At 47.2% G+C, this 21,655-nt stretch overlaps 1 protein-coding gene across 1 annotated transcript in view; it reads left to right on the top strand.

Moving 5' to 3' along the window:
- Positions 1-8,803: 8,803 nt before the first annotated feature.
- Positions 8,804-21,655, top strand: part of LOC137545716 (protein lifeguard 2-like) — a 32,470-nt gene continuing 19,618 nt past the window's right edge. The window contains exons 1-5 of the mRNA XM_068267250.1: positions 8,804-8,929; positions 14,201-14,372; positions 19,356-19,459; positions 19,664-19,728; positions 21,581-21,634. Of these exons, the coding sequence (XP_068123351.1) occupies positions 8,915-8,929; positions 14,201-14,372; positions 19,356-19,459; positions 19,664-19,728; positions 21,581-21,634 (410 nt within the window). The 5' untranslated portion in view covers positions 8,804-8,914. The remainder of the gene's footprint in view (positions 8,930-14,200; positions 14,373-19,355; positions 19,460-19,663; positions 19,729-21,580; positions 21,635-21,655) is intronic.

The raw sequence follows: 21,655 nt of genomic DNA, 5'->3' as shown, positions 1-21,655 counted from the left end.
CTAATAAGGGATGCGGGAGCCTGCTTTATTCCTCCCTCCCTCCTCCCTTCCTATGAATGCCCCCACCAGCTGTGAATGACTTTCCCCCCCGTAGGCAGTGTGTGCGGAGCAGAGCGGAGCGGTAGGTCCTCTTACCGCAATCCATGCTCACCGGCAACTAGTCTCTTGCTTCCTGTTTACCATGACGTCACAGGAAGCAGGAGACTAGTTGCCGGTGAGCATGGATTGCGGTAAGAGGACCTACCGTTCCGCTCTGCTCTGCACACACTGCCTACGGGGGGGGGGGGGGGGGACATTCACAGCAGGTGGGGGCATTCAGAGGAAGGGAGGAGGGAGGGAGGAATAAAGCAGGCTCCCGCATCCCTTATTAGCGCGGCTGGCGCCTCGATCATTTTCTTCCTGTCTTCTCTCCCCAGGGCAATCTCCTCACACACAGGGGCACCTTCCTCCCCACCCACGGGCATTCTCCCCCCTCCACTGACGACCCCCCTACCCACTGGCACCCTCTTCCCCACCCACTGGCACCCTCCTCCTACCCACTGAGACTATCCTCCTACCCACTGGCACCTTTCTCCCCCACCCAGTGTCACCCTCCTTTCCACCCACAGGTACCCTCATCCCCACCCAGTGTCACCCTCCTCCTTCCCACTGACACCCTCCTCCTACCCACTGGCACCTTTCTCCTCCACCTAGTGTCACCCTCCTTTCCACCCACAGGTACCCTCCTCCCCACCCACTGGCACCCTCCTCCTACCCACTGACACCCTCCTCCTACCCACTGGCACCCTCCTCCCCACCCAGTGGCACCCTCCTTTCCACCCACAGGTACCCTCCTCCCCACCCACTGGCACCCTCCTCCTACCCACTGACACCCTCCTCCTACCCACTGGCACCCTCCTCCCCACCCAGTGGCATCCTCCTTTCCACCCACAGGTACCCTCCTCCCCACCCAGTGTCACCCTCCTCCTTCCCACTGACACCCTCCTCCTACCCACTGGCACCCTCTTCCTACCCACTGGCACCCTCTTCCTACCCACTGGCACCCTCCTCCCCACCCAGTGTCACCCTCCTTTCCACCCACAGGTACCCTCCTCCCCACCCACTGGCACCCTCCTCCTACCCACTGACACCCTCCTCCTACCCACTGGCACCCTCTTCCTACCCACTGGCACCCTCCTCCCCACCCAGTGTCACCCTCCTTTCCACCCACAGGTACCCTCCTCCCCACCCAGTGTCACCCTTCTACCCACTAACACCCTCCTCCTACCCACTGTCACCTTCTCCCCCACCCACTGGCACCCCCCTTTCCACCCAGTGTCACCCTCTCCAACCCACTGTCACCCTCCTCCGCAAACTCATTCCTCCCATTGTCACCCTCCTGCAAAAGCAGAGGTGTGGCTTAAGGCCGCACAGGAGGCGTGGCTTAAGTGTCCCTCTTTCGCATCTTCAAATGTTGGGAGGTATGGTAGAGCGGCCCGCACGGGAACGTTCCTAGCGGTTACATTTGTGTGTCACGTGACGATGAAGACGTCCGTCACGTTACACGCACACAGTGTGCAATGCGCTTGCCTCGCCTCAGTCGCCTGCCTGACCCGCCCGCCCAGCTTTAGAGAGGCTTGCTGCCACTTTTCGTATGACGGCCAGCAGTTAAACAGCAGCAGGCAGCACCGGGGGACTTTGCAGCCGCCAGCCACACCAGACCAGACTGCGTCACTCACTACTAGTGAGTGACTCACTCACGGACAGCACGCGGCACACTATGTCCGAGGACGAGGAGGAGGACAGCCAGCCATTGACAGCCGCTCAGCAGCAGCAGGAGGAGGACTCAAGGTGGGTGGGCAGCCAAGCCAGCCAACTTTAATGATATTTTTTACATGTGATGTTGGCACCAGCCAGGCCTGAGCTGCCATGGGGCCCCCAGCCCACCACCACCAGCCAGGCCTGAGCTGACCTGGGGCCCCCAGCCCACCACCACCAGCCAGGCCTGAGCTGCCCTGGGGGGCCCCCAGCCTACCACCACCAGCCAGGCCTGAGCCCTTCCACCCAGCCCACCACCACTAGCCAGGCCTGAGCTGCCCTGGGGCCCCCAGCCCACCACCACCAGCCAGGCCTGAGCTGCCCTGGGGCCCCCAGCCCACCACCACCAGCCAGGCCTGAGCTGCCCTGGGGCCCCCAGCCCACCACCACTAGCCAGGCCTGAGCTTCCCTGGGACCCCAGCCCACCAGCCACGCAGGCATGAGGCCTCCAGCCCACCACCAGTCAGGCTTGAGGTGCCCTGGGGCCCCCAGCCCACCACCACCAGCCTGACTAAATATACTGGGGACAGCTATACGCCTGGCTACATATACTGGGGACATCTATACACCTGGCTACCTATGCTGGGGACACTGTCTGTCTGTCATTATGTGCATTTACTGGTGAAAAGTTGTCTCTTATGTGCATTTACTAGGGAAATGCTGTCTGTTATTATGTGCATGAACTGGTGAAAAGTTGTCCCTTATGTGCATTTACTGCGGAAACGCAGTCTGTCATTGTGTGCATTAACTGGTGAAAAGCTGTCCCTTATGTGCATTTACTGCGGAAACACAGTCTGTCATTATGTGAATTAACTGGTGAAAAGCTGTCTCTTATGTGCATTTAATGGGGAAACTGTCTGTCATTACATGCATTAACTGGTGAAAAGCAGGCTCTTATGTGCATTTAATGGGGAAACTGTCTGTCATTACATGCATTAACTGGTGAAAAGCAGGCTCTTATGTGCATTTAATGGGGAAACTGTCTGTCATTACATGCATTAACTGGTGAAAAGCAGGCTCTTATGTGCATTTAATGGGGAAACTGTCTGTCATTACATGCATTAACTGGTGAAAAGCAGGCTCTTATGTGCATTTAATGGGGAAACTGTCTGTCATTACGTGCATTAACTGGTGAAAAGCAGGCTCTTATGTGCATTTACTGCGGAAACGCAGTCTGTCATTACGTGCATTAACTGGTGAAAAGCTGTCCCTTTATGTGCATTTACTGCAGAAACGCAGTCTGTCATTATGTGCATTAACTGGTGAAAAGCTGTCTCTTATGTGCATTTAATGAGGAAACGCTGTCTGTCATTACGTGCATTAACTGCTGAAAAGCTGATTCTTATGTGCATTTACTGGTGAAAGGCTACCTGTCATTATGTGCGTTTACTTCATTTTTTTTTCATGTAACTACGTTAGCTGGTACAACTACATTACAGTTAGCCCCGCCCACATGACATCATGACCACGCCCAAATTTTCACCGCGGCGCAAACCCCCCCCCAAGCCCGGCCTGCCAGCCCTCGTGCCCCCTTTGAGCCCCCCCAAAAATCTGAAGCTGGAGCCGCCACTGGCTGCAACATGTCGGGCCATCGTGGTCAATCGGGAGTGCATCTGTAATGGCGAGCGATATCAGGACAAGCAACGAATGCAACGAAACTGCCACTGTCCCCCCTAATGTCCGATGTGCCCCCTGGTGCCCAGTGCAGTATACATTACCTGTCCATGGCCACCACTGGCTCTGGGCATACATGCTCCCACGTGGTTGCCAGAAGCATGAAATCGGGGATTGGCAGACGACAGATCTCTCTCTAATCAGATCGGACAGATCTCTCTCTAATCAGATTGGATTAGGGAGAGATTTGTATCTTGTATCTTGGTCGAATCTGCCCATCTTGGCTAGATGTATAGGCACCTTTAGTCAACTTGTCTCTCATAAAAATTGCTCTCCTGTAGATGGCTCTACATTTTTCCGGTAACCAGGCACCCAATGCAAATAGGGCCAGATTTCTGGCAAGGCCACACAGGCCATGGTCTAGGGAGAAAGATAAAATTACCCTTGATTGGGATGGCTGAGGGGCATTGATGGTTTGTGTCAGCGCAAACACCTTATCAAAGCACCTGGCCACACTATCTTTCATTCTGGCCGCCGGCTGCACTCTTCACCAGTAAACACCAGCAGTCAGCACATGACGTGAGGCAGCCAGATCCGATTCAACTGCAGCTGCCATGTCATGTTCTGGCTGCTGGTGTTTACAGGTGGAAAGTGCAGCCGTCGGCTAGAATGACAGATATCATGGTTGGGCAGCGGGAGTTTGCAGGAAGGCTGGATGGTCTGGCCGGGTCTGACTCACGTGGCAGGAGGAGTGGCGGGCAGAAGCTGCTCCCAGAAAGCCCCACCTTTCTATAGAGGCATCACTGCTCCCAGAAAGCCCCCCCTCCTTCTATAGAGGTACCACAGCTCCCAGCAAGTCTCCCCCCCCTTGATACAGGTACTACAGCTGCCAGCATGCCCCTCCCTCTCTGTAGAGGCATCACAGCTCCCTGCAAGCCCTCCCCCCTCCTTTATAGAGGCACTGCAGCTGCCAGCATTCTCCTCTCCTCCATAGGGGCACCAGATCTCCCAGCATACCCCTCCTCCTCCATATAGTATTATGTTTCCTTCAGGGTCCCAGAGCCGGATGGCGAACACTCTTAGTCTCCCAAAGTAAACAGTAGTCCCCCAGAGCTTCTGAGTATTTGCAGCAGAGCACACAGACACTTGTCCGGCTGGCATGCTCTTCTGCGTGTTTCTCCACCTTCATCTTCACAGGTGCATCATCTCTGTGACCACTTAAGTATGTTTATGCCATCAGGTCACAGGGATGTGACGCCCATGAGGATGAAGCACAGGGAGGTGCAAGCCAGCCGGACAGGTGAGTGTGCTCCATTGAAAATGTTCTGCACAATTCACATTGGAGGAGGCCTGGGGGACCCAGTAGCTGTCTTTGAGGGCCCGTTTCCACTTGTGCGTTGCGAATCGCCGCGGTAAAAATTTGCATGCGGTTGTATGCTAATTTTCGTGCGAATTCGCATGAAAATTTGCATGGATGACACTGTATGCGAATTTAACCATGGCAGTGCCGGTGTGCTTTTCCATTGGTTTCCATGAAAATTCGCATACCAAAGCCACAGGCGATTTCCCTATTAAATACATTAGCGGCGATTCGCATGCATTCCACATGCAGGCGAATTCTGAGGGCTCTGCCGTGCAGAAAAATCCTGCACAGAAAAACGCTCAGGAAAACTGACAAGTGGAAACAGGCCCATCCACTTGTATTGGCTGTGTGAATCTGCATGCAGGAAACGCATGCAGATTCGCGATAGTGGAAACGGGCCCTGAAGCCCTAGGAGACAACCTGATACTTTATGGTAAATGTGGTGCCTCTATGGAAGAGGAAGTGCATGCTGGGAGCTGTGGTGCTTCTATGGTGGGGAGAAGCATGCGGGGAACTGTGGTACTTCTATAATGGCGGTCGGGCTTGCTGAGAGCTGTGGTGCCTTTATGGAGAAGCATGCTGGGTAATATAGTACTTCTATAATGGGGGGTAGGTCTTGCTGGGAGCTGTGGTGCCTCTATGGAAGGGGATGATAGTCCAGGAGCTTCCTGTATCTTCTATACCCCACCTTTCCAGTGCTGGGTTTCTCTCTGGTTTCTGTCCCAGGATGCAACTCAACAAGTGAGTGTTAGATCTGCAGCTCCCAGTCCCCAGCATTTCTTCTCTTCAAAGCCAGAGAATGCCTACCTTCAAGTCCACGCTCACTGCACTAATCGGCCATGTTTTGGTACTACTACCTGCTGGTGTTTGTTGTGTGGTGGCCTGGGGTGTAACTAGACGTTACTGGGCCCTCCTGCGGAACTTTGGATGCCCCCCCTGCTTTCTGCACAGGTAAACTGTGAACCAATGTTATTTAATTGGCTTGTGCACACTTGAATGTGTTTTTCCCATGCAGATAAAACCAGACAGCAGTGAATCACTGCATGCATTTTCTCTATCAATTACTATTAGCTTCTGTGATAAAACATGCATGTTTTCACGCATACAGAGACACATGGTTTGCAGAAAACCGACAGGCGAGTGTGCTCCCAGTCTCAGCTTATTACACTCACTCTGCCCATCTCTGATGGAGCAGATCTGGCTCTGTAGACTTCTCTAGCATCACTACAGTACACCGCACTTGGGGAGGAGTAGAGAGGATGGGGGTTAGGCGCTGTACACAAGAGCCTGCTGCACACTGAATAGGGACTGTGGCTGAGCAGATGCAGTCATTAGAACACTTGTGCAGAGAGCAGAAAGTTTTTTTTCTCTCTGTGCCCTTAGTTGTTAGTCTTTAAGGAAAGGGAAAAGTAACTTTTCCACCTACGGGGCCCCCTGTGGCTTCTGCCCCCCCCCCCCCCTTGTGGCTGTATCTCTTCTTGCAGGGTCTATTGTTACTTCCCTGGTGGTGGCAGTGGCATTAGTGGTACACACTGGTGTGGTGGCACCGCTGCTGCACCGCTGGGCTGCTTGGCCTGTGTGAGTGTCTGAGTGGGAAAGCAGTAATGTTGGCTGGGGCAGGCTGGCTGCTCCAAAATGGCTGCAAGTCAGACTTGGGAGCAGGCGGGCTGTAGTGGTAAAAGAAAAGGAGTGAGACATTGTCTGCCTTTTGGGAAATAAAGAAGAGGAACAAAGCTAGAGCTAAGCTGAGGGACAGGAGAGAGAGAGAGAGAGAGAGAGAGAGAGAGAGAGAGAGAGAGAGAGAGAGAGAGAGAGAGAGAGAGAGAGAGAGAGTGCGTGTGTAGTGATGCAGTGTTCAGACATGGTGAACAGGGGTGCCTCTAAATCAGTAAATGAGAAGGTATAGGGGAAGGGCAGTGACTGGAAGTGGAAAAGCACAAATGCATAGAAAACAGCACAAGAAGGAAGGGGGAGCAGTGACACTTAGGTTTTATTAGGTAGGATAAGAAGTGTTTCTAATGCTGAAACCAGGATAATGAATGTAAAAGTAGTTATCCTGAATAATTTACTACATTCTACAGTATGTACAGTATGAGTTCCTTTTTAATAGATATTAACCTAGTATGTTTATTTGATAGTTTGTTTGTGTGTTTGTTTTGCTTGTTTGCGTTTTTTTTTTTGCACTGGATCCTGAATTTTGTATTTTGAATGTTTTTTTGCCCACTTTTTTTTATATTTGTATTCATTTGTATACACTTGCACTTTACTGTTTGTGTGATCACTGGCACCTTGAGAGTGATCACTGTGGCACCTGGTACAAAGCTACTGTCAGGTATAGCAGTATTACCTCACCAGCGGAGAGAGCTGCGGCTGTCGCTTCCGCGTCTGACGTCACCCCGGCGGCGGCCGCATCCTCTCAGACATCTTGCACAGCCCCTGGCAGGACAGGTCTCTCCTCTGCACATCACATTAGGTCAGCACGCTCGCGGGCAGGGTGGCAGGACCTTTATAATCTGAGGAGACGGGTCAGCAACAACAGACAATGAGCAAATGACATCTCCCAGCTTAAATACAGAAAGCAAATTCAAGCCGCCCGCCCAGAGGGCTGAACCAATCAGCAGCGTGTGATTAGCAGGTTGGTGTCAGCTGACCGCAAGATCAGCTGACCCGTCTTCAGCTGACCCGTTTTCATCGCATACTGATGGAACGAAAATGCCGCACATTTTTACGTTACATTTTAAAAAAAAAAAACTTTACTGAGCATGTGCAACACACATAACGCAGCAAATGTATTGCTAAACGCACAGCATGCAGCACTTTCTAAATATTGCTACACATTACACACAACGCAACGTGTGCACTGTGAATGTCACACAGACTTTGTATTGCTGTACGTTAGTCTGTGTTATAAAATTTTATGACGTGCGACTTTAACGTCCCACTGTGAAAGAGGCCTTATACTACAAAAATGTGTTAAAATTGGCTGAAAAAGATTGTATCGTTAGTGGCCACCAATAAAAGTAAAAGTTACTTGAATAAGGGCTTACACCTCAGCTCCGTGAAGCTGCCCCCCCCCCCCGCACAAATAAAAAATCCATCATGATTGGTTAGTGCTATGTTTGTGCCCATTTGTGCTGCAAAAATTAAGATTTGTGCTACTTTCATTTTGAAGATAATAGCACCTATTATTTCCAAAACAATACCATCACCCAGCCCCGTACAACAATCTATAGACATGAAACTGTTATGGGTGGGTAGTGCTATGCATGTGCTCATTTGTGCCGCAAAACATATTTTTCTATCTCTTATAGTTTTTGAGATATTTATGTTTTTATTAAGGTCAAAAGTTCACTCAGCCCCTCTACAACATCGCAAAGGCTGAGTGAGCCTTGAACTTTTGACCTTCATAAAAACGTGAATATCTCAAAAAACACAAAAGATAGAAATATGATTTTTGCAGCGCAAATGAGCACAAACAAAGCACTACCCACCCCTACCAGTTTCATGTCTATAGATTGTTGTTTTGGGGGCTTGGCTTGGTGATGGTATTGTTTTAGAAATAATAAGTGTTCTTATCTTCAAAATGAAAGCAGCACAAATCTTAATTTTTACAGCACAAATGGGCACAAACGTAGCACTAACCAAGCATGATGGAATTTATATTTGTGCCGATTGTAGGGTGGGCAGCTTCACAGAGCCCTACAACCAGTTATGTGTTTAATATTTCTAGGCATAAAATGACCAGCATAAAAAGTATATAAATGTGTAAGTGCAAAAATGAATAAAGAACATTTTTATTTCAGGTCCTATAATCTGTAAACAGGAAAATTGGCTTCACAAAGTGTATACCTCATAATTTACCTAATCTCTGTATCCTTTTTCCTTATTATCAGATGTTCTATTAGCCCTGTGACGTGTTTATTCTTTCTAGGTTTAGATTTTCTAGCAATTGCCAGTGTGCTCTGCATGAATGTGATTTGTGTCTCCCCCTCATGTCCTGTATATAGTCACGCTGCTCCACCTCCTGGATTGCAGAGGGATGGTACAGTCATCCACACGCTGCTGGATGGTACTAGAATGTAAAGCACCAACGCTGCCTGTCCAGTGCTGAGAAGACGACATACCAGCCGCAGCAACATCATGACCCAGGGAAAGGTAAATCCTTCTATTTATAAGCATCTGTGTGAGATCACACACATTTCCATCTCACCCAGCCTCCACACATACAGCTGCATCACTATAATAGGTGACCTATAATGTCGTATTATACCTACCTGCCCCTGCTTGTGTGCTCCAGAGATGCTGCTATGTATTATATAATGACACATATCAATGTAATTGTTGACAAAACTGCTGCCAGGTCACTGTGAAAGCTGTGTTCATTTCAAGCCATTGTTTATTTTATAAAACAGCACTTTCCATGTACAAGTAACTTAAGAGGAGACAGATGCTATGAATAATGTAGCGTGTCTTCACTTCCAGATGGGTGAAGCAAGCTAGCATCATAGTACACTGATACTGCGTCACAGATACTACGGTGCAGGCAATTAAGCAGAACGCATTTTATCAAGGCCCAAAATAGTGCAAGCTTAAAGAGAACCAGAGATGAAGCAACCTCATGTATTTTACCTTATAAATCAGTGGGAACATGACAGTAAACACCTAATCTGCTCTTTGTTACATTGTTCTCTGTTTAATTTGCCTGTTATCACCTCTAAGATAAGAATCCCGACTAAGCAGTCGGTCTGGCTTTGCTACAGAATAATTATAGCTGAGACTGTGTTCTTTGCTGTCTTCAAGTCCAAGCCTGCCCCCTGCTGGCTTTGCTCAGGAATCATTATAGCTGAGTCATTATAGCAAAGCCAGACTCAATGCTCAGTCCGGGATTCTTATCTCAGCTAGATAACAGACACTTTTAGCAGTGAGGATGGAACAGAGAGCAGGGTAAATGTTTTCTCTAATGTTCCCACTGATTTCTATGGTAAAATACACAAGGGTGCTTCGTCTCTGGTTCACTTTAACCATTTTACTGCTGTGCCAACAGCAATTGTTCTTAGAGCCTCTATTATGTATATATGTACAGGTGATGGATAGATAGATAGATAGATAGATAGATATGAATAATTGGATTTATTAATGTTTTTAGCAACAGCCAAGGTAACATTCTGTATGAAACTTAAAAATTATAGCTTTTGAGTTAAAATTGTCATAATTGGTACCAGGAGCATAACTAGGAGGGAGCATTCCAGAGCTGGATCATTCACAAGGCAATCCTAGGCAGTTGCCTTGGGCCTGGAGAGAGTCTAGGGTCCTGGTGGATGCCACCAAAACTTACTGAAAAAAAAGCCAAGTGACCAGCAAGAGTGGAAAAAAACATCTCTTGCTTAGGTCCCCATTTCATCTTAATCCATTTCTGGAGCAGCCCCATTGATAGCGGGGGGGGGGGGGGGGGGGGGGGCATAGGTGTGGGGGTGGGGGGGCTCCAATTACTAACCTTCCCTTTCACTGATACTCTAGATCAGGTTTTTTTGTGGCTACTGTACACGTTATGTGAAGGTCCCGATGGCCACATTTGTTTTGTGACCCTTGTATGATGGGCCACCATGTTGTGAGGGTCACCAAGGGAGGCAAGGGAAGGGTTGTGAACATTAAAGAGAACCTGAGGCGGAAATTGAGATCCTAATAGGACACAGAGGCATGTCATGTGCACAATGACATGCATCTGTGTCATTCTACCGCCACTGCCAGCCCCCCCTAGGCTCTGCTGTCCCCCCTGAAAAGATCCCCAGGCTAGCGACAATCTGCTTGTCGCTAGCCTGCTCTGCTTGTCGCTAGCCTGCTTTGTTTATCTGAAGCTTGTCCAGCAGCCTCCTCCGCATCTCCCCCTCGATAACAGGCTCCCCCGCCGCTCCCTGCCTCTGCTAGCTTCCTCCAATAGGAAGCCAAGCCGTGATCCAGGAAGTACTTCTGGGTCACGGCTTGGTACCACAGTTAAATGCAGTGTGGCAGCAGCAGAGCATTATACATTACCTATAACAACATTACACAGTTTAGCACACATCCGTTACAGTCCTATTAAAAATGCAAGTCCATTAATATTCAAGGTTCCATTGCTTCTTTCTTATTGCCACCAGTATATTCAATTACAGGTCATACACAACAGATCCACCAGCAAAGACACCCTGCTGGAAACAGACTAACCAGATATCTCTGACCATTACTAAACTGGTCAGAGATGCACAATCCAGGAAGCATTGGAGCTCCAGGATCCTGGTGCCAATGTTAGTGGATAATTCCAGGTAGCAGAGTGATTCCATACATGACAGATGCTGGCAAAGGTCAGCAAACGAGTGGTACAAATTCAACATCAGCAACGGATCAGCATCAAACAGAAATAGACAGATACTCTCTGAACACTCTGACATGCACACAAGCAGAACTGAGATGATCTCTAAACTTAAATTGGCTATTTGGCATGAATACATATACAGTACGCTTATTGTGTAAGTGCGCACACACACACAACACCATACGCAAACACACAAAAGACACGCACAAAGTGAATGCAAAACTCCTTGCAGTGCCAGTGTCCATGCTGCAGTGCACAAATGCACAAACTAGCAGAGGTACATTCAAAAATGGCGCTGCATAAAAATGGCGCATGGTAATGCCGATAATGGCATCTTGCAGCTAAAGTTATTTAACGATTTGGAAATGTCCTAAAACGTTAAATAACCCTAGTAAGAAGATGTCATTAGCGACATTTTTTCTGCGCAATTCTTAATTTTACTGGTAGCGCGCCCAGGCTATGCATATGCATAGGTAGGATTTAGTTAGTGTTAGGTCCCCTCCCATGGAGGAAAGACTTCTTCGACGGTGGGAGGGACGAGTACCTAACAAATTGCATGCAAGCTGTTAGTGGAAACTAACATCCTCCAAGTGGTAGACAGGTTGTATGTGTGCTCATTGTGTATTTGTATCCCATGAGTAGGGTCTGCACTTTTTTGCAGGTAAGCATTCATCTGTTTTTAAGTAGCGCTGTTCATTTCTTTGCTATTTCTGATACATTACTTGGTCCCGGGGATCCCGTCTCCTCTCCACTTCCTGTTTAGTTTGCAAGAGTCCTACAGCCAGCCAATCACCATGCGAGGACTGAAGCCGCATGGTGATTGGCTGGCTGTCGGACTGCTACAAACTAACAGGAAGTAGAGAAGACGCAATCGCCCAGTAGCAGGTAATGTAGACAAATCCCCTGCCTACTCTCACAATGAACCCTCCCTCTACTTATTCCTTAACCTAACCGCTCTAGTACCGCTGCCTAACCCTGGACTATACCCCCTCCTGCTGCTTAATGCTAACCCCCCCTGCCCCTAGATACTCCCTGCCGCCACAGGTGGCAATAGTACAAGCCGCAATTAGCGGCAAGGAGATTAAGTTATGGTGTCCGATAAATAGTGATCGCTAGATGCCTGCTATTTATCGGGCACCATAATTTAACCTTCTTGCCGCTAATCATGGCTTGTACTATTGTCACCTATGGCGGCATCATTTTTATAGATGCTTGTCCTGCCCCATTTTTATCTGATCCTAACTAGCAGACCCCCATGCCCATGGGCCCGACAAGATGTACCAGGACGTCTGCAGGCATCCGTTTGTACCAGCCGACTCGCCTGGACAGGTGAGGTAACTGACTGTGACACCTATACGGTATATTCCTCTAGATTGTAAGCCTTTGGGCAGGGTCCTCCTTTTGTGTCCTACCTGATCATGCACCTCCATTACTGTGCACCCATGCTATGCATTTGAGTGAACTCAACTTGCCTAATCTCCATGCTCCCCTCCAGTGACTGACTAACCATTACCTTGTACTCATATTGTGCTGTGTGATCTGGTTTTCTTGTATTGTCATATGGCTGTATGTCACCCTTAAATATTGTCTGTAACCTAAATTAATGTTCAGCGCTGCGTAATATGTTGGCGCTTTATAAGTACAACAAATAAATAAATAAATATATATTTTATGAAGGAAAAAGCTGGGAAGTTCTAGATCTTATCTTGGGCAATGTAAATGAGCCAGAAGTATCAGTTATAGCTAAACCAAACATAAATTTGCCTTTCAACAAAATAAAATGTTTACTCGTATACATTCCTGTGAAGGACTGCTGTTATTCAGCACAGCTACTCCCACACAATATGATTCATATGCCTGAGTAGATAGTTCAACTCATCCTTCAGTGACTCTGTTTTCTAGCTGCAGTGTAACTAGATGTAAAGTCTCTAATTGTGCTTCTCCTGGACATGCATTCATAGTTTGCCTGCAGAAAGTACCCTTACCTGGGATTTCCTCCAGCCCCTAGAAGCCTGTGTGTCCCTCACCTCAGCTGCACTTCCGGCTGGGTCGGCGGCTTCAGCGCATGCGTGAGTGCAACGGGAGGGAACCCCATGAGAGTAGCTGAGAGTGGAGCTGCGGTGAGGGACATAGAGGCATCTAGGGGCTGGAGGAAGCCCCGGGTAAGTAAATTTGCTATAATTATTTTTTACTCATGTATCATTTAAAGAGAAACCGTGACTAGAACTGAATTTCATCCCAATCAGTAGCTGATACCCCCTTTCCCATGAGAAATCTTGTCCTTTTCCCAAACGGATCATTAGGGGGGTCTGTATGGCTGATATTGTGGTGAAACCAGTCCCACAATGTGATGTCAGGACCATGGGCCTGACAGTTTCCTGTCTGTGAACCTCATTGCATTGTGGGAAATAACAGCTATTTACAGCTGGGTCCAACTGCCAAAAAAGCAAGCAGCATCTCCTTCCACTGACATCACCTGCCAGCAGTAAAAATGTCACCATGTGATAAATGTCAGAATGTACAGTAAATCAGGGAGAGGATAGATTTTACAATGGGCAAACAGTGGGCAATCATTTGTACATAATTAAAAATTAAGCACTTTTTTTATTACATTATTTTCACTGGAGTTCCTCTTTAAAGGACAACTGAAAGTGAAGCAGAGTGAGATGGAGGCTGCCATATTTGTTTACTTTTAAACCACACCAGTTGCCTGGCAGCCCTGCTGTTCTATTTGGCTGCAGTCGTGTCTGTATTTAACTAAAATTTCTACTTGTTTTTTGTTTGTTCTGTTTTTCAAAAGAAGCCATTACTTATTGGTATGTAGTGCTGCTGGCTAATTTATGCTTATTTAGGCCTCTTGCACACTGCAAGCGATTCAGATTCAGATTCCGCTTTTTAATCAGTTTTTACTTCCGATTCCGATTCAGATTTGCAGTTTGCTCCCTGCACACTGCAAATCGGAATCTGAATCGGATGTAAAAACAGATTAAAAAGCGGAATCTGAATCGGAATCGCGTGCAGTGTGCAAGAGGCCTTAATTCTACTATAGTGTCTTCTCTGTGTATTCACTTTTGCAGGTCACTGTGAGTAATAAAAGCACGGAGAATGGAGGCGGTAATACAGATAACGTTGTTCATCCCTCTGCCCCGCCTTCTTATGAGGAGGCCACAGCAGCAGATGAGAAGAAGGCCAACTTTCTTCATGCGTCCCAATCCAACCCATATCCTGGCTGGACACCAGAGGAAGCAGGTAGTCTCCACAATGGATGCCACCAAACACATAACTACAGGTTTTCTGTTCGCCGTGGAAGCCAATAATATTTGAACATTTATTGCATGTGGCTTAGTCAAATTATTCCTTAGAACTGCTTTACAAAAATAAAAATATGAGATTCATTTCTATGTTACTAATGTTTTATTTGCCGTTAGTTATTACTACACATAGAAATATCATAATTATCTCATAAGTTTATTGTCATTTCAGGTTCACTTTAAAAGGGAACTTCAGCCTAAGGCCTCGTTCACATCATTTAGCGCAGATGGCTGTGCGATTGGAACGCAACGCGTCCGATCGCACGCCATCTGCGCTCCTATGCGCTGCGCTGCAGATCCCATTCATTACAATGAATGGGATCTGCGCTGCGATTCCCAAAAATGCGTGCAGCACGCGATAGCGCAATCGCGCTGCCACGCAGCGCATATGATGGGAACGGTAGAAGGGCTGTCTATGCCCTTCTACCGTTCTTGCGTGTCGCACACTATACGCGCTGCCAAAATGCGGACGGCAGCGCGTATAGTCTGAACGAGGCCTAAACAAACATACTGTCATTAAGTTACATTAATTATGTTAATTAAAATAGACAGGTTATATAATCTCTTACCCACCCTGTTTTAACCCTCTGGGCGATACAATTACATCGCCCAGGAGGGGGCGCAGCACTTTTTTTTTAATTTTTTATCTCGCTACATGATAGCCGCTGCGCAGCGGCATACCCCCACCCACTCCGATCGCCTTCGACGATCAGAGTAAGCAGGAAATCCCGTTCAGAACGGGATTTCCTGCTGGGCTTCCCCGGTTGCCATGGCGACCGGGCGGGATGACGTCACCGACGTCATGGACATCGTGACGTCAGAGGAAGTCCCAATCCACCCCTCAGTGCTGCCTGGCACTGATTGGCCAGGCTGCGCAAGGGGTCGGGGAGGGCTGCGCGGTACGGCGGGTAGCGGCGGATCGGCGGCGATCGGAAGTTACACGCAGCTAGCAAAGTGCTAGCTGCGTGTAACAAAAAAAAAAATATGCAAATCGGCCCACCAGGGCCTGAGAACTCCTCCTGCGCGACATACCCCGAGTTCATCTCGGGATTATCGCCCAGGAGGTTAAAAGAACTGGCAAATGTTTGTGATTTCATGGGGGCAGCCATCTTTTTGGTTGAATAGAGGTAACAGGGAGCATGAGACACAGTTCAAACTGCCCTGTGTCCTGATCACCCCTCCCTTCTGCGCGCGTAAGGCTTCAAATCTCAAATTCAAAATTTAAACAAACAAATTTGCGCCAAAACAGCAGAAGGAGAACAACAACATCAGAAATCCCATCATGCTTTGCACATCATCAGGGAAAAATGCCCGGGCAGTTTTTTTCTGTGCAGCTAAAAATGAGGATTGGGTAAGAAAAACAAAATTCTGATGCTGTGAAACTGTTAAAGAAACACCAGGCCTTTTCAGTACTGCTGAGTAGATTTTTAGTCTGGAGGTACACTTTAACCATTTCAGTACTAGCTGTCTCTGGCCCCTTAAGGACCAGAGACGGCTCTCCTGTCACTGAAGCTCACTCACTCTGCCGTCATTAAGACAGCAGAGCTTTGTAAGCCGGTCAGGAGCTGACTTCATTGGCTCCTGACCCTGTGATCAATTAGATTGGCTCACAGTGATCATGGAGTCAGGAGCCAATTAAATCGGCTCCTGACCAGCTCACAGAGTTCTGCCATCATACAGACAGAATGGCGAGTGGGCCCTGGCAGGGGAGAGAGCGACACGATCAGAGTTAGTGGAGGGAGGGTGGGGCAAGCTAATTGAAATCTACGCCTTGGCAAGGATAAAAGGTCCCAAACGGTATAGATTTAAATTAGCTTGGTCCAGAACCAGCTAAAAAAAATTCAATGCAAAAACAAGTCTCTCTGTGACTGGGATCACCAGGCAAAGTCCAGCACCTTAGAATTCTGGTACATGTCTATTCCATTCACCACCATGATGTCATCAACAGACAGTGTATCTTCCATAATGCAGGGAGAGTGAGGGATGCAGAGGAGACGGCTCACAGTCATGTGGCTGTAGCTTTTACTGCAAGAAAGAAAAAATATTGTTTTAACTGCATTAATAATTACCACTATTGCAGAAGGGAGGGGTGTCAATGATGTATTTATAATAATATGTTTTATGGCTTCACACTGAATGGTTGACAAAGCATGACCCAACTGCCATGCATCCCTGAAAGCAATGAATGCAGCACAGACAGGGACTGTCTGGGAAACAGGATAAAAAGCAAGTGACAGAGCCATATGGGATGTATTATTCATGGTACAGGGAAAGGTGTAAGAAGAGAAGAGCACTCACAAGCTTCAGGCTGCCAGAGCTGAAGGCAACCACTTTGGCTGAAAGAGCCATACACGTCACATATTTTAAAATGTAATTCTGTGAGAGCCATACAATATGTTTCAAACTGGGACAGTGCGCATGCCCAGCAGAGGGCTCACATCCCTGTTGCCATGGTGATGTGTATACAGTTGCTCCGCCGGGCAGCGGAAGTGTCAGACACAGTTTCAGCTTCTCTTGGGTTTCAGCAACATCAGCAATTTCCACGAGAGCCAGACAGGAGAAATACCGACTAACAGCTTGTAACAGCTAGCTGACTTGGGAGTTCATTCAAAGCTGTGGGGGGGGGGGGGGGGAACTAACTACTAATCTTCCCTCCCTCCAATACAGGGAACTATACTTCAGATGGGGTGTTTTTGTGGCTACACTTGTTATTAGTTATGGCTCTTGTGAGATGGTCCCCAAGTTTGTGAAGGGCAAAAAGGGAAAGCAAGGGAAAGGGTGAGAACATTGGGGGGGGTCCCCATCAAAGTTCCACTTGGGGGCCCCCTGAATTGTAGTTAAGCCACTGCTGGTGATGCTCTAATCCAATTAAGATGTTTTATGTGAGCTCCAGAAGTTTCAAGGAAAGAATCAGGTGAATCAATGGGTGCAATACATTCAAAGGGGAGCACTAGTGCTCCCTTTTGAATGTATTGTGGCATTGCTTGGTTTATAAGGTGAGACGGGCGCTACGTATTGTTTAGTAGCTAAAGGTAGATATCCTGTTCACCTATTTTTGTTCCTTTCTGAATTAATGGGTACAGTTGGATACACACAAAGTATAATAAAATAATAAAAATGTTAAAATGAAGCTCCTTACCTCCACGGGGCAGAAGAAAAAGAAACAGGTGTAAGCTCTTCCCTATAATGGGCATGTACGGTCCATACGTGTGCATGGCCAGAGTGGAAGCGTTCATTTACGTCTGCACCCCAGACCCCTGGACTACTGGGAGGATTCCCATTAATGCGGGATCTAACTTTTTTATAACAATTCAGGATTGCTTTAAAGGGATACTGTAGGGGGGTCGGGGGAAAATGAGTTGAACTTACCCGGGGCTTCTAATGGTCCCCCGCAGACATCCTGTGCCCGCGCAGCCACTCACTGATGCTCCGGCCCCGCCTCCAGTTCACTTCTGTAATTTCTGACTTTAAAGTCAGAAAACCCCTGCGCCTGCGTTGCCGTGTCCTCGCTTCCCCTGATGTCACCAGGAGCGTACTGCGCAGGCACAGACCATACTGGGCTTGTGCTATACACTCCTGGTGACATCAGCAGGAACAAGGACACGGCAACGCAGGCGCAGTGGTTTTCCGACTTTAAAGTCAGAAATTACAGAAGTGAACCGGAGGCGGGGCCGGAGCATCAGTGAGTGGCTGCGCGGGCACAGGATGTCTGCGGGGGACCATTACAAGCCACGGGTAAGTTCAACTCATTTTCCACCGACCCCCCTACAGTATTCCTTTAAGCAATAGCAATCTTTCCCAGTAATGTGAGAGTCATTGTACACACATACAACACATTGACACCCCAACAGCTTCTGAGTAGCATGGCAAAAGCTATAGCCCCTATACCAAGTCTTCCATTACCCACCTCTTTCCTGCTTTGAGAAAGGATGACTGGTCACAAAGGCTATCTATCACAACGAAAGGCCCAATAGAAAAGATTAAGAAGCAGTAATGGGCGGGGATAACTGATAACGGGGTGGGGCTAAATCACAACCATCAAAGACAACTGGTATTTCAGTGCTGCCTCCTGGACTACGTATGTGAAATGTATGTGAACATTCTGGGAAGTAGACTAGGTGTTTGAATGTCATATGAACTAAACATGTTAGACAGCAAGAACAAAACTGCAGCTTTACCTGTTATCTGAGAACCAATACCTACAGGATTAAACTGCTGTAACCTGATTGGCTAATGCTTTTCAAATCTTCAATATAGGAGCCCAGCATGTTTAGCTGATGTCTGTGCTTATTATAGCTAGTACAATACAACTGGCCTCAATTCACTAAGCTTTATCAAACACTTTATCAAACGTTTGATAATTTACCTCATGGGTAAAATCTAATTTTGAATTCACAAAGTTGTTATAGATATATTGAACGTTTTATCAATAAAGCATTCGATAAATATATAACACCTTATTGAATTCAAAATTAGATTTTACCCATGAGGTAAATTATCAAACGTTTGATAAAGTGTTTGATAAAGCTTAGTGAATTGAGGCCAGTGTGATTATTGGATTTGGGGCTTCATCATTACAATTAGGGGTTATTTACCCTCACAAACACATCAGGCATTTGGTGGGACAGCCCCATCCCAACTGACAGAGTGGGGGCCTTCTTCACTTTAGAACTACCATCAGCTGATGTAAGTAAAGCTATATTAGTGGATAATCACAGTATAAATCATTATATGTGTAGCTGGAATCATTTTGCAGGGTTTATTGAAAATTTTGCATAAGCCCATGTAATTGGTGATGTTTAACAAGTAAAAAAAAGCTGTACTGCTTGGCTGCTGTAAGACAGTTATTTAATGGGCAGTTACATATGCATGCCCTGTATCGACTGGTAGTGGTCAGCTGACTTTCCCTTTTCTGTTGCAGGCAGCAGCCCAGGCTATGGTAGTGGAGGCTATTCTGGGGACACTGAGATGCTAACATCGCTGAGCTGGGAGGATGACAGAGTACGGCGATCATTCATTAGAAAGGTATGGAGAAGGGATTTATGATCTTGATGGAATATAGAAGACTTTAGAATAGGATGTACTGTATTTGTGACAAGTGGGTACTGAGAGAGACAAGTTATGGGAACAAAAAGGCATTGTTCCAGGCAGTATGGGGAATGATGATATCACTGGCAGTAACGGGACATTTCTGCTTCTTCCAATAGTGTTTGTTTATTTCTCTTCCAGGTTTATTCAATCCTCTCACTTCAGCTATTAGTTACAGTGGCAATTGTGGCTCTTTTTACCTTCTGGTGAGTCACATCTATATACAAAATCTATGGCTCTATTGATTTTGTACTAGCATGTATGACATATGTATTTTGTACTAGAATGTATTATATATTGTGGGTACAAATGGTGGCAACACAGTTCAGTAAATACATATTCATATACCTGGATCCTGAAAAAAAGAAGTCATTGCAGGCTCCACAGGGGAACACAAGATCAGGTTGATTGGCCGCCTGTTGCGGCAGACATCTTATAGAGGCTAATGCAAATAGTGGGTATTGGGCTGGGCACCCAGTCGGTGATTTGAGCACACACTGCACCTAATTCCGTGTTTCCCCTAAAATAAGACCTACCCCGAAAATAAGGCCTAGCTTGTATTTTAAGCATGCTTGAAATATAAGCCCTACCCCGAAAATAAGACCTAGCTGAGGGATGCTTTGTGTATGAGGAGGTGTGCGGTCTCTTACCTCATCTCCCTTGTGGCTGCGTCCCCCTCCGTTCCAAGTAACTTCTCCAGTGTCAGTATCGGCATAGTATTCAAGCACCTTTTGACCCTCACGCTGACGCTGTACTTAGTACGCTAGGTCGGCTCTGCGCTGGTGCTCCGCTCCTGTCATAATCATTGTGCACCCGGCTGATGCGTCCCAGACGCACATTGATTATTACAAGAGGGGAGAGCCAGCGTAGAGCTGACCTAGCATGCTGTATACAGCATCAGCGTGAGGGTCAAAGGCTTCCTCACAGCTTGAATATTATGCCGCCGCTGACACCTGAGAAGTAACTTGGAACGGAGGGGGACACAGCCACAAGGGAGGTATGGTAAGAGACCACACACCTCCCCATACCAATAGCGTATGCCTCTCTCCAGAGAGTAAGCCTCTCCCCCTTCAAAAATAAGCTCTAGCACATATTTCTCCCCCAAAAAGAATATAAGACATTGTCTTATATTCGGGGAAAGACGGTAGTAGGAACCCAATCTGCTAATTATAGCCTACCTATTACATAGAGTAAAATAGTTAGTTTCAGTACCTGAACAGTGACTAGTTGCCGATCAGCTATCACTAGCCGTACATTAGGTCATTTGGGCGCCGAGTTAGGCATGGGGAGGTGGTTAGTGTTAGGCACTAGGAGGGGTGGTTAGTGTGAGCATAGGGGCCTGGTAAATCTATAGTAAAATATCACTAATGCAGATTAAGAATATTGTATCTATTCAGTAATGCAGATTACCAATATTTTAACTAACGGCTCCATCTGGCACCCAAGAGAACAAATGGTGATTCAATATGTATTCCACACAACTACCCTAATGGACTAACCTTGTGGATTAAAATTGGAATGTTTTTGCACTGAGACCAATAGTATGTATGTCAAACAGGTGACAAGATGTGGTTTGTAGCAGCTACAAGTCTCTGATATGGAAATTAGAAAGGGGATTTATCTTTGCAACACTGGCAGCAACATTTCTTGGCATTGTCAGAGTTACATGTGTCTATACTGTATATAACACTTTGTAATTTCCATTCACTCATCTAGGGGTATATTCACTAAACCATGGTAACGAGAATAAAGGCTGCATGAGGCGGCTAAAAAGAAAAAAAAAATGTTTAACCCTGTAGCGTCTTCTTCCGCGCAGAACGCTCCTGGCTATGGGAGTGTAACCACGAATGGCGCGTGCGTGGAGCCATACATGCGCAGAAGCTGACCCAGCTAGGTCGTGGACCATTACGGAGTGAACAGCTAACTACTGGTCGACTACACAGCTGCATCGATGGGCACAGAACGTTATTTTCATTGCCATAGTTTAGTGAATAAACCCCCTAGTCCTCTAAAACTGTCACATTCATACCTAATGGGCTTTTTCTACTTTTCTTTCAGTGACCCAGTTAAGGAATATGTCCAATCAAACCCAGGCTGGTATTGGGCCTCTTAGTGAGTATTAACACTTTCAAT

Source organism: Hyperolius riggenbachi, chromosome 2, assembly GCF_040937935.1.
Source record: "Hyperolius riggenbachi isolate aHypRig1 chromosome 2, aHypRig1.pri, whole genome shotgun sequence".
Taxonomy (NCBI): Eukaryota; Metazoa; Chordata; class Amphibia; order Anura; family Hyperoliidae; genus Hyperolius; species Hyperolius riggenbachi.
Note: the sequence above shows the minus strand (reverse complement) of the source record. Positions and strands in the feature narration are given on the sequence as shown.